The following is a 15,050-nucleotide window of genomic DNA, read 5'->3' as shown; positions in this document are numbered from 1 at the left end:
ACGTGAACTTCACCAAATCCCTCTCCATTGTGAGCGTGTTACCGTTTGGTGCGCAATTTCGTCGGTCGGGATCATTGGTCCTTATTTTTTTGAGGAAAACGAGCGCACTGTCACGGTGAATGCAGCTCGATACAGGAAGATGATCGAAGAATTTTTCCTTCCACATCTGGAAGAAATGGACGTCGGGGATATGTGGTTTCAACAAGACGGAGCCACGGCCCACACAGCACGGCCTCGATGGAATTGTTGAGGGAACACTTCCCTGACCGCCTCATCTCTCTCAGAGGTGATCTCCCTTGGCCGGCGCGCTCTCCAGATTTGACTCCATGCGACTTCTTCCTATGGGGTTATTTGAAGTCTATTGTTTACAACGATCGACCAGAGACCCTAGCTCACCTGAAGACAAACATTCGGAACGCCATCGCCGAAATACCGGTGGACATGCTTCAGAGAGTGACGCAAAACTTCAGAAATCGACTCAATCAGTGCATAGACAACGGCGGCCGTCAATTGATAGATGTAATTTTCAAAAGTGCATGAAAAAAAATTTGATGAGGTGATCTGTAAGAGGAAAAAAAAATTATACCGATATCTGCAATAGTTTCGTTTTTATTAACCTTTAAAAAAAGTAAGTTTCTCTGCCGCACCCTGTAGTATTTGTTTTTATTAAATATTAGGTTAAGTAAAAAGTCATCGCGTTTTTTTAAAAGACATCTATCAGTAAAAACCGCAATTACTTTCTTACCAACAATATAAATATATCTTGATAGAGTAAAGTTTCAGCTTTAAAAATCTCTTTTTTAAATTATACGATACGACAATTTTTAATGGAGTTATGAGCAATTAAAGTCAAAATAATTCTTTTATTTAATCCGCGATAACTCAGTAATCAAAAGTCGTAGGAATATTAAAAAAAAAACGATTTTGTAGGGAAAGTATCAAGCTTTCACGATAGGTAATCGAAAATTTTCTCAAATTCGTTTTGGACACGTTACAAATCCACAAAGTGAGAAGAAAATTTTTTGTCTTTTTCAGCTCGTAGTTTTTGGTATGTAAAAATCATCAAACTCATATAAACTTAAAAAATGTGATATGCTTTTAAAAGTAGAGATTTCAAGCTTTAAAATTCATTTTTTAAATTTGAATTTCATTCATTATTGACGAAGATATTATATATACAACTTTGAGCTAAAAAATACGCGATGACTTTTTACTCACAACCTATGTTAATATAATAATTAGTTCGATTAAATTCATAAACCAATAAACTTATTTTATTTTAGTATGTATAGTGGCACTTTTACTTGCAAACATAAAATTTTTATCTAATTCATATAATATTGTAGACATTTTTTAAAATCTAAAAGTAATAAAATGTTTAATATTTTTTTCCTTTAACAATTTGGAATAATAAAATCGATTGCATTGCATCGGAAAAAAAAATCATTTAAATTTATAGATTTTAAATAAACGTGTTTAAAATATGCACGGAAAATCTTTTCCAAATTTACAATAAAATTAAATGTTTCGTTTATAAAAAATACTGATTATTCATTAAAACATCTTGCTCGTGTTAATTCAGCATACGAAAATGTAATAAAATTAATACTTCCTGTAGCATTTATACAAATATCAGACCAGCTTTGTTTATTTAATCGTAAAGATTATATAGCCTTTTAAATCATACGAACAATTTAAAGCCATGTTGTAAGATTTATATTATCACAAAAAGCAGTTAAATTTATTTGATTTCTAGCAATATTTTTATTTTTGTTAAAGGAACGATTCTTTTCTAACATAGTTTCTAAAAACTGTGGCAAAAATTCATCTTGATCATAACTGCCATGTTTAATATGTTTCATATATTGCAAAACTGTGATTAATTTGAGATCATTTTTGAACTGGACTGCATTTGGTATTACATGTTTAGAACGAACAACAATTTTTCAAAACAAATTTTCTAGGCAATCTTGCATAAATCGCGATGTGAAAACAAATTCAAAGCCATCATTATCAAATAAGTATTTCGGTAATTCTATAGCAGACATTATAGATATAATTATTCCTGTTTGGAATGGTTTCCAAGATTTTGAATCACCTACTTCTATTTTGTACATCACTCGAACAACTTCTTCTAAAAAATTTGATGTTTCTTCGAACTTTTCAATATTACGTTTCCCTAAAGCTATTTTGGCGTTCTTGCACTCATTGCATCAAACCATTTAGAGATAAAACTTATGAACCAAGAAGAAGTTATTATACTTGAATCACATTCTGTGAATGAAATTGTAAAGCAGAACTCACAGCATGATTTAATACATTAGTAGTGTTGCTAATTTTCATATTTTGAAAATGATTGCGTGGATCTAATAATTTTGTTTGCAATTTTGGAGCTAATGATAAACCAAATCTTAATCTTCCTGAGCAAAACATAATTCCGATAAATGTGAGAAGTTCTTACTTTATCCGTTGGTAAATCATATTGAATAATTATATCTTTTTGGAAGCGTAAAAAATTTATTTCGCAATAATCCTATTTTTAAATTTTTATACGTATGTGCAACATCATGGAAAAAATAAAGTCTACGATTTTTGTCGTTTGAATTTGTGTTAGAGTAAGAAGAATTAATTATTATTGAATGTCTGGAAACTTGAATATTAAATGTTTTCCATAATTTTATATTTAGAGATACTATATCTGAAGTTATTCTATGAACACGTAACCCAATTCTTTCAAAATAAACAAAGTAAACGGCGAAATAAGAGTCAACGCATAAAATATAACACATTTAATTAAAGATATTAATCAAAGATACATAAAGTAAAAAACGAAGCAGAACGGCGCATATCAATGCACAAAAAATATTTAGAGAAAAGGTACCATTACAAGTTTCGGCTGCCGGATTGAGCCCTCCTCAAATGTTAAATAAAGTAAGTATAATAAAAATAGAGTAAAAGAATAAATAAATATAAATAAATAGTTCTTGTCGCAACAATCTTAGAGCGCGGAAATGTACAATTCGGTTGGATTTCGACGTGGAGCATAATATTATACATGCGATAGGGCAGTCAAAATGATGTCAAGACTCATAGCCAAGTACTAGCTGATAAACCGGAAAAGGAAAAGAACTCATAAGAAAAAGTAAACTTAAATAACTAGACACGCCGCAACTAAGATAAAAAGTGGACACTCACCAACAAGAGTAAGTAAATGAGAACCGCTGTATATGCATAAGTGAAACAGGTGCGAAACGCATAACGCCGATAGGACTGTAAATGCTAAAGTCGAACATGTCAGCGTCGCACACGACACGACCGCTCGCTGAAACGAAACGCCACGCATTGAGAGAGGAGACGGGTCGACAGTATCGAGAGTCAAACTTTGTTTATAATAGGCAAATATGCTTTATGAAGAGCTTCAGTGTCCGTTTGCAGATTGAGACTATTTTTCTGTTTCTTAATGTGAAGCATTTTTGAGATCAAAAAGTTTTCTATAAGAAGGCTCTTCATCTAAGATTAGAACATTGTCCCATTGGAAATCGTGATTATGAAGTAGCCTATGTTCGGTGATGACAGAGCGAGCAGAAGCTTTATGCCTGATATGGTTGCGATGTTCAGCAATTCTGGTTTTCAATTGCCTGCCCGTCTGTCCAACATAAGACGCGTCACAATTATTGCACAAAATTTTGTAAACGACATTACTTTTAGATGTGCGGGAACAAGTGTCCTTCTGGACTTTTATGTATTTGTTCATTTTGTTAGGGCTATGGAAGGCTACCCTGATATCGCTTTTGTTTTTATTTAGTGTTCTGAATTTCTCCGTATGAAGCAGAATGAAAGGAACCGTAAGCCAAGAGGTAGACTCATTAGTAAAGTCAATGTGAAAAATTAACAGAACGCCACAAAGAGCAACGAAGCCTTTGCCTTAGAGCATTTAGTATAAGAGCAAGAGTGGATGAATACTATCTTTTCGAATAAAAAGGTATTTTCGACGGATGAATCTGGCGTGTGACGCTATGGCGATCAAGAGGAACTAGGTAGTCGGAAAAGAATATTTGTTTCCACGAACGCGAAGTGATCGCATCACATTAACATTTTGGGACTGTATGTCCGAAACGGTCTTGGGCCGTTGGTTCGTACCACACCGCGCATGAACGGCGAAATACGTTCACGTTTTATTCGATATGATAATGCCATTTGTTCGGGAGACGTTTCCTGATATACCTCGTGTTCCTTTTATTTAGAATAATTGCAAGAATGCATCAGGCGAGAGTGGTTCATGATTGGTTGGCCGCACAGCCCAATCTTGAGATGTTGAATTGGTCAGTCAAATTCTCAGATATGAATATGATTGAAAATCTTTGGGATATTATTGTTCAGAAGTGGAACCCTCAATTTCGACATAACTACGAGGCATTGGCGGAACATGTCATCAATGGGAGGGTTTTCGCGCAAGGCCCACATTATTCCAAAATTTGGCTGCATCAATGCCTCAAAGATTAAATGGAGTAATAGAGAACCATGGAAGTGTCACACGATACTAATATTACTCCAAACAATATAGAATATTTCAGCAGCGTTTGTATTGCTTATTGTTTATTTGTCAATAGTTAATAGTTAATGTGTTGATAGTATTTATTGTTTATTGTTTATTATTTAGAATGTTTATTGTTTATTCATTTGCGACGTTTCTACAATATGCTGAAATATTTTATATCGTATGGCATGTGAACTTCTATGGTTGATATGAGAATAAATAATTAACATTGAATGATTGCAATATGAACAACTCTCGTAATGAATGGAAAGAATAAATAAAGAAAAGAACTTTGAATGTAGAAAATGAAAGTGAAAGCCATCTGCTTGGATTGGAAATGCTTTTGGATGACAATTGCCCTTTTTCATATCATTTCAATTATATATAATACCATCTCGCCATCACTATATCTGCTTCCTGTCGGCATCTACCCAGCAAACGAGAATGGATTAAAATGGATTGAAATTTTTTTCTATCCGAATGCGCGTATTTTAAATACCGAATTTTTTTTTTGGGATTTAATTGGATTCAATTGTGTATAATATCGGTAGCTCAATGTCTCGCATTAATCAAGCTCCGAGCTCCCTCTGTGGACGCTTTTGGGTACGTGCGTGATGCGGGGGGATCTGGCGTTGCGCGCTACAGCTCGCTCTCTCGTTTTGTCTAGCCGACCGTTCATCACGATTGCTCGTGCTGTCGTGGGCTTTTTTCCGCTGCATAATCGCGGCATCGCTCGCTTGTACCTTTGTGGTTGTGCTGGGATACCGACTTTGGGTGGCCACGACGACGCGACTCTCACGTTGTCAACGATTTCGTGTTGGAGGTTCGGAGTCAATAACGAAAGTGAGAACGATTTCTCAGTGTGTGGTGTTGAAAATAAAGTGGAAAGAAAACCAAAACACTTTGCCCGTTAATTACCTGGCCCCCTCCTTACCGTACACTCCCGATACGGAACAATTGGCGATCCTGCCAGGATCGGGTGCGGTGAAAACTGATAGTGCACAAAGCGAAAAGAAAAACCCATTAAAGGACAGTGTGAGGAACTTGTAGTGACAAAGGTTCATTCATCGACATTTTTCAAACGAAAATCGGTGACAAGCCGCCATTGTGTACACTCGGTACGGTCGTTCCTTCTCGGGAGCTCGGATATTGTCGTGTCAGCTCGGCGACACTCGCGACGCAAGCATCCGCATTCTTGCGTGACTGGCCCCTTTAGCTCCGCAATCGGCATCGCCTCTAACAACGTGACGAACTGCTCGTTTAGTTCGCACGCATAAACGATCTCGCTAATCACCGCGTGGCGCGTCGCGACAGTGTCACGTAGAAGTTCCAATGGGAAACGACACCAAGGATGTGGATGAAACGATGGTCGCCACGGTGCAGGATGTGCTGAATCAGATGCACGCACAATTGCAATCCATTAACCTGCAAGTCAATAGCATACAGGAACTCGTCACAAACCCGCCACCAGTGCCGATTCTACAAAATCGACTAAGGATTCTCCATGAGAGTTGGTCAAACTGTCACGATATTCAACTACGATTGGTGTGTTTCGATCCAGACACAGAGGCTATTCAACGCTACACTAAGGATGATGCTTTTGGTCAAACAGAGCATCGGTATCTCCAAGCAACAGATTTGCTGTCCCTCCATATAGCCACGGCCGATGCAATTTCTCCAAGACAACCGGATGGCTCGGGACAGGCATCGGCGCCGGTGAAGCGAGAAGCTCGACATGTCGATCATCTTCCAAAAATCACTCTGCCTGTATTCTCCGGTAAATATACAGAGTGGGCGAAATATCGCGCGTATTTTGAGTCGTTGATAATAAAAAATAAGTCTCTTGACGAAATACAACAGTTGCATTATTTACAGTCGAGTCTCGCGGGCGAACCAAATGATTTGATAAAGAATACACCGTTCACCCGTGAAGGATTTGTGACGGCGTGGAATTTGCTTAATTCGCGATACGAAAATTCTCGCTCTATAGTGACTGCACATATAAACTCACTGCTCGCGCTATCTCCCGTGACTTCGGAGTCGGTCGAATCGTTACGAACGTTGCGAAATCGCGTAACGGAAATTGTAGCTTCCTTAGAGACCGCGAAACGATTCAGTTACGTTACAGATGTGTCAGACGTGGACACTCCGGGAATTCACGGCGTTAGTGACATGCTTGTATGTCTTGTGGCATCGAAGTTAGATCCCAAAACGCGGCGTGCTTGGGAGTTGCAATTAGGTGATACCGATGAGTTTCCGCACTTCTCGGTGTTGGATAAGTTTATCGCGACTCGAATACGGGGTCTAGAGGCTTGCTCGAAGCCGGCATCAATTAGTACAGTACGACAGACAAATCATGGAAAATCACATGCAATAAATTCTCACGTCGTCGCAACTTCCACGTGGTCGTGCCCGCTCTGTAAAAAACCTCATACCATTTACAAGTGTTCTCAATTTAAAGCGTTGACGCCGCCGATAAGATTTAAGCGCGCCAAAGATATGAATTTATGTATAAATTGCTTAGGGTCGAAGCACACAGCGGCAAAGTGCAGCAGTACGCGCGGATGCTTCGTGTGCAATGGCAGGCATCACACACTGCTACACGTGGAATCGACTTCGACCTCCGTAAAGTCGCCGCCATCGGCGACTGCAAGCGATCCGGAATGTCAATCTCCGGGGGCATCGTCTGAAGGTCAAGTCATCACTATGATGACTGCCCCGGTATCGCAAGGTTTGCGACGCGTGTTGCTCGCAACTGCACACGTGCTGGTGACGTCGTCAGCGGCGCGTACGGTGAAAATAAGAGCCTTGTTAGATCAGGGTTCGACGCGATCGTTCGTTTCGGAGGCGGTGGTTCGCGCGTTGAAAGGTCGCACTTTCAAGGCCACTAACTCTCTCGTTGGTGTTGGCGGTGTTTCGGCGGGAACCGCTTGGTCGGTAGCCCCACTCTCGATAGGGCCAAAGCATGGCCATGGCCCTGTATTCCGCATCGACGCTCTCATTTTGCAAACGCTTACAACTTATTGTCCTCAGCTCCCCAGCAGGGAGGTCGCGTGGCCTCATCTGCAGGGCTTAGAGTTAGCCGATGACCATCCTACTGACAGTGAACCAGTGCAGCTACTCATTGGCGCGGACTTATATGGGTCATTGTTGCTTGATGGGTTAGTGCGCGGTCCACCTTCGGAGCCAATAGCTCAAAACACCGTGTTAGGATGGGTGTTATCGGGACCAACGTCTACGGTTAACCCAAGCGTAGACATGGCAGAAACCGTCCTGCACTGCGTGGATAACGATACGCTACATGCGTCCTTGACTAAGTTTTGGGAAATTGAAAGTATTCCGACAGCGGTCAACCATACGGTAGAGGAAGTGCAGTGCGAGGAACATTTTGCATTTACTCATACGCGCACTCCGACAGGACAATACGTGGTTCGCTTGCCGTTCAAAACGGAACCCCCTATACCGATCGGAGCTTCTCGCGTTGCTGCCTCTCGTTCATTGACATCACTCGATCGACGACTTTCTCGCGACTCTAGCATGCACAAAAAATATTCCGAATTTATGGCGGAATATGAGGCACTCGGCCACATGGAAAGAGTTCCCCCTCCGTCTTCCGAGACTAACCAAGTTGTCTACCTCACTCATCACCCTGTTGTAAAGCCCGATAGTACCACGACCCAACTCAGGGTGGTGTTTAATGCTTCGGCTCTCACGACGAACTTCACGTCGCTAAACTCTCATTTGATGATAGGTCCGAAGCTCCAATCCGATTTATTTATAATTTTGTCGCAGTGGCGCGCCTACCAGTTTGTCTACACAGCCGACATAGCCAAAATGTACCGGCAAATTCAGATACATCCTGACGATCGAGATTATCAACGAATTCTCTGGAAGGCGACTCCAGGTGATCCGGTTCAGGAGTTTCGATTGACCACTGTCACGTACGGCACCGCGTGTGCTCCATACCTCGCGTTGAAGGTCCTTCAGCAATTGACTCTGGATGAAGGACACGCGTTTCCGCTCGGAGCTCAGATTCTGAAACGATTTGTATATGTGGATGATTGCTTGTTCGGAGCAAATGACCTTCACACTCTCAGCCGGATGAAAAACGAACTCTGCGACCTGCTCAGCAGGGGTCACTTTGTTCCGCGTAAATGGGGTAGTAATGTGGATAGTTTGCTGGCCGGAGTAGATCCCGATAATCACGGCTTAGCGTGGAGTCCGTCGGATGCCGATAGGGCGACGGTCAAGGTTTTAGGTCTTGTTTGGGCCCCCAGTTTGGATTCATTTAACTATAATGTAGCCATACGCTCACCTCCCGCGACGACTAAGCGTCAGGTCCTCGCTCTCATTGCCAGTTTGTTTGATCCCCTCGGCTGGGTGTCCCCAGTCATTGTACGATCCAAGATGTTTATGCAATCCTTGTGGCGACAACAAATCACTTGGGACGATCCGCTCTCCCTACACTTAGCCTCGCAATGGGCGAAGATCCATGATGATTTTGGCAATTTATCTAACATTGTCATACCTCGTTGGACACAACAAAACTCTGAATTTTCTCAAGGTAGCATTCACGGGTTTTCAGATGCTTCGCAGTTAGCGTATGCGGCAGTGGCATACCTATTGTGTCAGCTCCCCGACGGGCGGATCACAACGGCTATTCTAGCCAGTAAGACTCGGGTAGCTCCAATTAAACCTCAAACGATCCCACAATTGGAGTTATGCGGAGCACTTCTGTTAGCACAACTACTGTCGAAGCTTAGGGAGATCCCGGAATACTCTCAACTACCTCAAACTTGTTGGACTGACTCCACGATTGTGCTGGCCTGGCTTGGTAGTGAGCCAGCCAAACGTGACGTTTTTGTGGCGAATAGAATTACGAAAATTCACACGCTCCTCCCGAATTCAGTCTGGCGATACGTACCATCCGCGGAAAACCCAGCCGACATTGCCTCACGAGGTTCTAGCGCTGCTGACTTAATCGACTCTCTGCTGTGGTGGCACGGACCACAGTGGCTCTTGCTTGATTCGTCATGTTGGCCTCCCATGCCCCAATTCGGCGGTGACTTCAGCAGGACCGATAGAGCTTCGGTCTCTCACATGTGTCACATTAACAATCCCTTTCTCGAGGAATTAGGAGAGCGGTATTCTTCGTGGTCGAAACTTGTGCGTGTAACCGCCTATCTAATTCGTTGGACACCTAGTCGTAAAGAAAGACGGGAGAGTCGTTCGGAAACAAGCAGAATAGATGCATCAGAGTTCGAATACGCAGAAAAATTCTGGTTCCGATATATTCAGAAGTCTTGTTTTTCGGAGGAGATTCGCTGTCTCGCTGGGAAATCACATCCTGGTCCTCTCCCTGATAAGAGTCCGGTTGTATCCCTCGATCCCTTTGTGGATGACAAGGGCTTCTTGCGAGTCGGTGGTCGTCTCTCCCGGTCCGACTTAGAATATTCTGGTAGACATCCGCTCATATTAAAGGATCATCCGCTAGTTCGGCTGTATGTTCGTTATAAGCATCAACGTTGTTTACATGGCGGCCTGCAGTTGACATTGCGCACGCTACGTCAAACCGTATGGATTCTGCGTGCCCGGCAGTTGGTGCGGGCTGCAATCGCTAAATGCCTCATCTGCGCTCGGCTGAAGACTGTAGCTGTTACCCAACTCATGGGAGCACTGCCACCTGCCAGAGTCCTACGCCCAGCCCGTGCGTTTCAGCATGTCGGCGTGGATTACGCAGGACCGTTGCAAATACGTGAGGCCAAGAGTCGGGGAAAACGCTCTCATCCCTGTTATGTGGCATTGTTCGTCTGCATGTCTGTTCGAGCAATACATTTGGAACTAGTCATGGACTATTCCACTGATGCCTTTTTAGCCGCGTTTAAACGATTCTCCTCACGCCGCGGTCTACCTCAATGCATATATAGCGACCAAGGCACAACATTTCGGGGCGCAGCCCCAGCAATAGTTGGAGCCGTTCAGTCTGCACAACCAGACCCAGATTTTCAGAATTTCCTGGCCGAAAACCGCATTACGTGGAGTTTTATTCCTCCAGCCGCCCCGCACTTCGGCGGGTTATGGGAGAGTGGCGTGCGTAGCGTGAAACATCACCTCCGACGTGTCATCGGTGCACACACTCCGACGATTGAGGAGTTTACGACGCTGTTGTGTCAAATCGAAGCGTGCCTCAATTCTCGACCGCTGTCGCCGCTGACGGATCATCCGGATGACTTGGCGTCATTGACTCCCGGTCACTTTCTTGTGGGGAGCAAGATTACGGCAGTCCCTGAACCTACGCTATTAAATCTCAATGCAAATCGATTAGGTCGTTGGCAATTGTATCAACAAATGCTGGAATCATTCTGGAAGCTTTGGAGCTCGGACTACGTAACGTCGCTCCAGCAGCGTTCGAAGTGGCGCTCTCGACATAAGCCAGTTCGCGTGGGACAGCTAGTGTTAGTGCGAAATGAGAATACTCCCCCCACTAAATGGGCATTAGGTCGTATTGTTAAGTGCCATCCTGGTAAGGATGGGTTGATCAGGGTGGTCTCAGTTCGCACAGCGTCCACGACGCTTGTCCGCCCGTTAATTAAACTGGCGGTGCTCCCGGTCGTTCATAATGATGATACTGCTGGCAATGGCGCGACTTCTGTGTAATCGGTGCGACTGTTAGTTTAAGGTAGTCAAAATTAGACTTAGTGTATTTACCGTAGTTAAGATTAATAAGCTTGATCTAAGGGTTCAACACTGAGCACTATGCTGGATCCCGGAGGGTCCAGGGCGGGCGCAATGTATAATATCGGTAGCTCAATGTCTCGCATTAATCAAGCTCCGAGCTCCCTCTGTGGACGCTTTTGGGTACGTGCGTGATGGGGGGGGGGTCTGGCGTTGCGCGCTACAGCTCGCTCTCTCGTTTTGTCTAGCCGACCGTTCATCACGATTGCTCGTGCTGTCGTGGGCTTTTTTCCGCTGCTTAATCGCGGCATCGCTCGCTTGTACCTTTGTGGTTGTGCTGGGATACCGACTTTGGGTGGCCACGACGACGCGACTCTCACGTTGTCAACGATTTCGTGTTGGAGGTTCGGAGTCAATAACGAAAGTGAGAACGATTTCTCAGTGTGTGGTGTTGAAAATAAAGTGGAAAGAAAACCAAAACACTTTGCCCGTTAATTACCTGGCCCCCTCCTTACCGTACACTCCCGATACGGAACAAATTGGATTCAATTAGATGCAATTGGATTGAAAAACTGCATTTCCTATTCAAAATTTTGAATTGACCAGTATTCACAATGCACAGAAAAAAGCTAATATTATTTTTAGATTAAAAGGCATATAGATATGCTCCATGCAATTCCTATAAATGAATAAAAATGCATTCAGGATTGAAAAGTCCATTTTAACATTCGTGAATCAATATTTCTGCAAATCTAAATCCATTTCAATCCATTTTCGTTTGCTAGGTAAGCAACACTCGCCTTTGGTAAGATACTCTGAGTACAATAGTATATTAAAGTTATTTATATCAATTATTATTATTCAATAATTGTTTTATTACTTATATTTTTATTATTTTATTTATATTATTTACTTTATTATATTATTATTTTATTTATTTATATAATTATTTTTTATATTAATTATTTACTATTAATTAATTACTAGAATCCCCTAATATCCTATGCCATCGCAATGACAGTAAAGAATTAACGAGGTCCATTGCTCTTATTACTCATCGACGTTGCAGGTAGAAATATATAACTTAATTAAAACATTATTGTAAATTAAAAATACATAATTAAAATATAAAGTATCAGCAAATACAATACCAAGAAATAAATGATTATATTAATACGTAATTTAGATGGAACTCAGTCGATTCTCCTGTTCCCTTAGAAGTGCAGGAAAATTGCTTCTGATAGTCGTGACATTGGCAGCAGATGATCCATAGGCGAAGGACTGCGTAAAGTTCTTCCATTTGCCTTGATATCATAGGCTCGCTGGAATTGATCGTTCTGACGGAGAAGCGTTCGATAGTTGAATTTGTTGTGAAAGCGAATTTGTTATTATTGTGTGTAAAATTTGTGTATTATTATTGAGTTAAATATTGTAATAATATTATGTTATATTATTCCTTTTAATTTTTAATAATAAAATAATAACTTTTAATAATAAAGTAAGTTGTTAAATGATGTATATTGTATATTATTTCAGGTACATTTTAATGCAGAAATGTAGACTGAATCGAAGATTGGAAACAGCAAGCGTATACTGAAAAAAGATGCTATTCCAACTATGTTTAGTGAACTTGTACTTCAAAATATACAAGAAGGTGTATATAGGATATATTGATTTATTACTTTGTATTATTATGCAATTCTACGAGTATCGTCACTAATAATATTTTGTAAATTCTTTCGTTATTGATAATATTTTTTAAATTGACAAATTGTATATATATTATAATAAAGTATTATAATAAATATATCTAATAAAAAATTAAATATATCCTTAAAAAAATAGTTAATACACCTAAAATCCTATTTTTTCTATTTATATTTGCCTCTATTGTCATTTTTCTTTTATTCATTATAAAATCATTGGCTGTTTCCCTTTACGTTCAGCAGATTATTTATTTTGCAATTGTTAAAAATTTTTTTCGTGTTGATTGAATTATTTTTAGACCTAGAGGAGTGATCTTATTTCAACAGACATTCATAAAACAACACGGTTACGTTCTGCTAAACGCATCCGTTGTTATATGTACATATAATACAATTTCAGTTTTATACTTCAAGACTACGTTCCAAAACTTCTTCTCCCGAAGAAAATTTTATTTGAAATATATAATACACATAACGTATACTATAGCATATAGAGTAAAATCTTCCTCGGAGAGGATATTCTAGACTAACTAGAATACCTATAATAAGAGTGTATACAACAGAGCGTGAATGAAGCAAAACCGGAAACGTATCGAAACGTGAGCGCATTTTCAAATGTAAAGTGTAAAACTGGGTGTGTTCAGCAGAACGCAATCGTTTTATGAATGTCTGCTGAAATAAGACCATTCCTCTAGATCTTAAAATATAATTTAATCAGCGTGAAGAAAACTTCCAACCATTGCAAAGTAAATCTTCTGCTGAACGCAGAGAGAGAGAGAGAGAGAGAGAGAGAGAGAGAGAGAGAGAGAGAGAGAGAGAGAGAAAGAGAGAGAGAGAGAGAGAGAGAGAGAGAGAGAAAAAGAGAGAGAGCCAATGATTTTATAATGAATAAATTAAAAAAAGGATAACAACAGTAAATACATAAATAGAAGTAAAATTTGTTTAAAAATAAATAGTATAAAAATGAATGAACTTCAAAATAAAATTTCAGGAGTATTGACTATCTACTATTTATTTTTAAGAATGTGAAATTTAATTTTTTGTTAGATATATAAGTACTTTATTATAGTGTATATACAATTTGTTAATTTAAATCTAAAATATCAGTGACGAAAGAATTGCATAATAATGCAAAGTAATAAATCAATATACAATTACGTTTTTCTCTCTATCTTCATTTTAATGTCTGAAAAGAGCTCAATCCGATAGCCGAAACTTGTAATTTATTTGTATTTAAACTGAGTTTTTATTTTATTATATTTTTTCAATTTTATTTTTTACTTTTCTCTATTTGTAATTTATTCTTTTAATTGTGTGACTTTTTTAAAGAAATGTGTTTGACTCTTACTTGCCCTTTATTTATTGTTATTTATCTTCATTTTCGTCTTCCGTCTTTTTCGTTTTCATCATATCAGTTTCGAAGAAAACAATCTGGATAAAATTAAACAAAGAAATTATGTGTATAAGTCAATACACGCACGCACGCGCGCACGCACGCATCAATGATGAATCATAAAAATCCATCAATGGTGAATTATAACAAAGGAAATTAATAAAATAGTTCATCTTGAATGCATAAATTAATTACCAAAGTATTATATTTCACAGTAATATTACAGTAAAAATCAAAATATAAATTACAGTCATGTGACAAATAAAAACAAGTGATACATGCATACATGTCAAATAAAATGCAACTATTAACACAAATATTAACGTAAATTAATATAATTAATAATTAATCCAATTAACATTAAAATCAAATAATAAACAGTACAGGATTTTTAGATTTAGAAAAATAATACAGAGATGTGAAGGGCACATAAAAGTCAACGTAATTAAGCATATACAATATAGTTCTATAATATAATATTGTACTATATATTAAAAGTATAAAAATTCTATAAAATACGCATGTTTCGACTTCTTCATTGAGCCATCTTCAGACACTCGTTACAAATGTGCAGTCAACATACTTTAGATTAATGTTTTCCTGATGATAAGACGATATTACTCCAAGTTTATTGGTCACAAACAGATGTACATTACACAAAGAATTGAGAAGATTCGCAAACGATTTACAGGCTGAATGTTTAGAATTTCTCGTTGTTCTAGAGAAGAAAATGATATTG

The 15,050-nt window shown here is 39.5% G+C and overlaps 1 protein-coding gene across 1 annotated transcript; it reads left to right on the top strand.

Annotated features, from left to right (window-relative positions):
* The first annotated feature begins 5,869 nt into the window (after positions 1–5,869).
* On the top strand, positions 5,870–11,194 carry LOC108745863. Its single transcript, XM_018482259.1, has one exon. The coding sequence runs from the start codon at positions 5,870–5,872 to the stop codon at positions 11,192–11,194; it is 5,325 nt and encodes a 1,774-aa protein (XP_018337761.1).
* The last annotated feature ends 3,856 nt before the right edge of the window (positions 11,195–15,050 follow it).

This window comes from Trachymyrmex septentrionalis, unplaced genomic scaffold (genome assembly GCF_001594115.1).
Source record: "Trachymyrmex septentrionalis isolate Tsep2-gDNA-1 unplaced genomic scaffold, Tsep1.0 scaffold153, whole genome shotgun sequence".
NCBI lineage: Eukaryota > Metazoa > Arthropoda > Insecta > Hymenoptera > Formicidae > Trachymyrmex > Trachymyrmex septentrionalis.
The sequence above is the reverse complement of the archived record's forward strand: the minus strand, read 5'-3'. Positions and strand labels throughout refer to the sequence as shown.

Bases quoted from the DNA above. Each gene is read 5' to 3' on its own strand.
- LOC108745863 (XM_018482259.1), top strand. From the start codon at position 5,870: ATGGGAAACGACACCAAGGATGTGGATGAAACGATGGTCGCCACGGTG.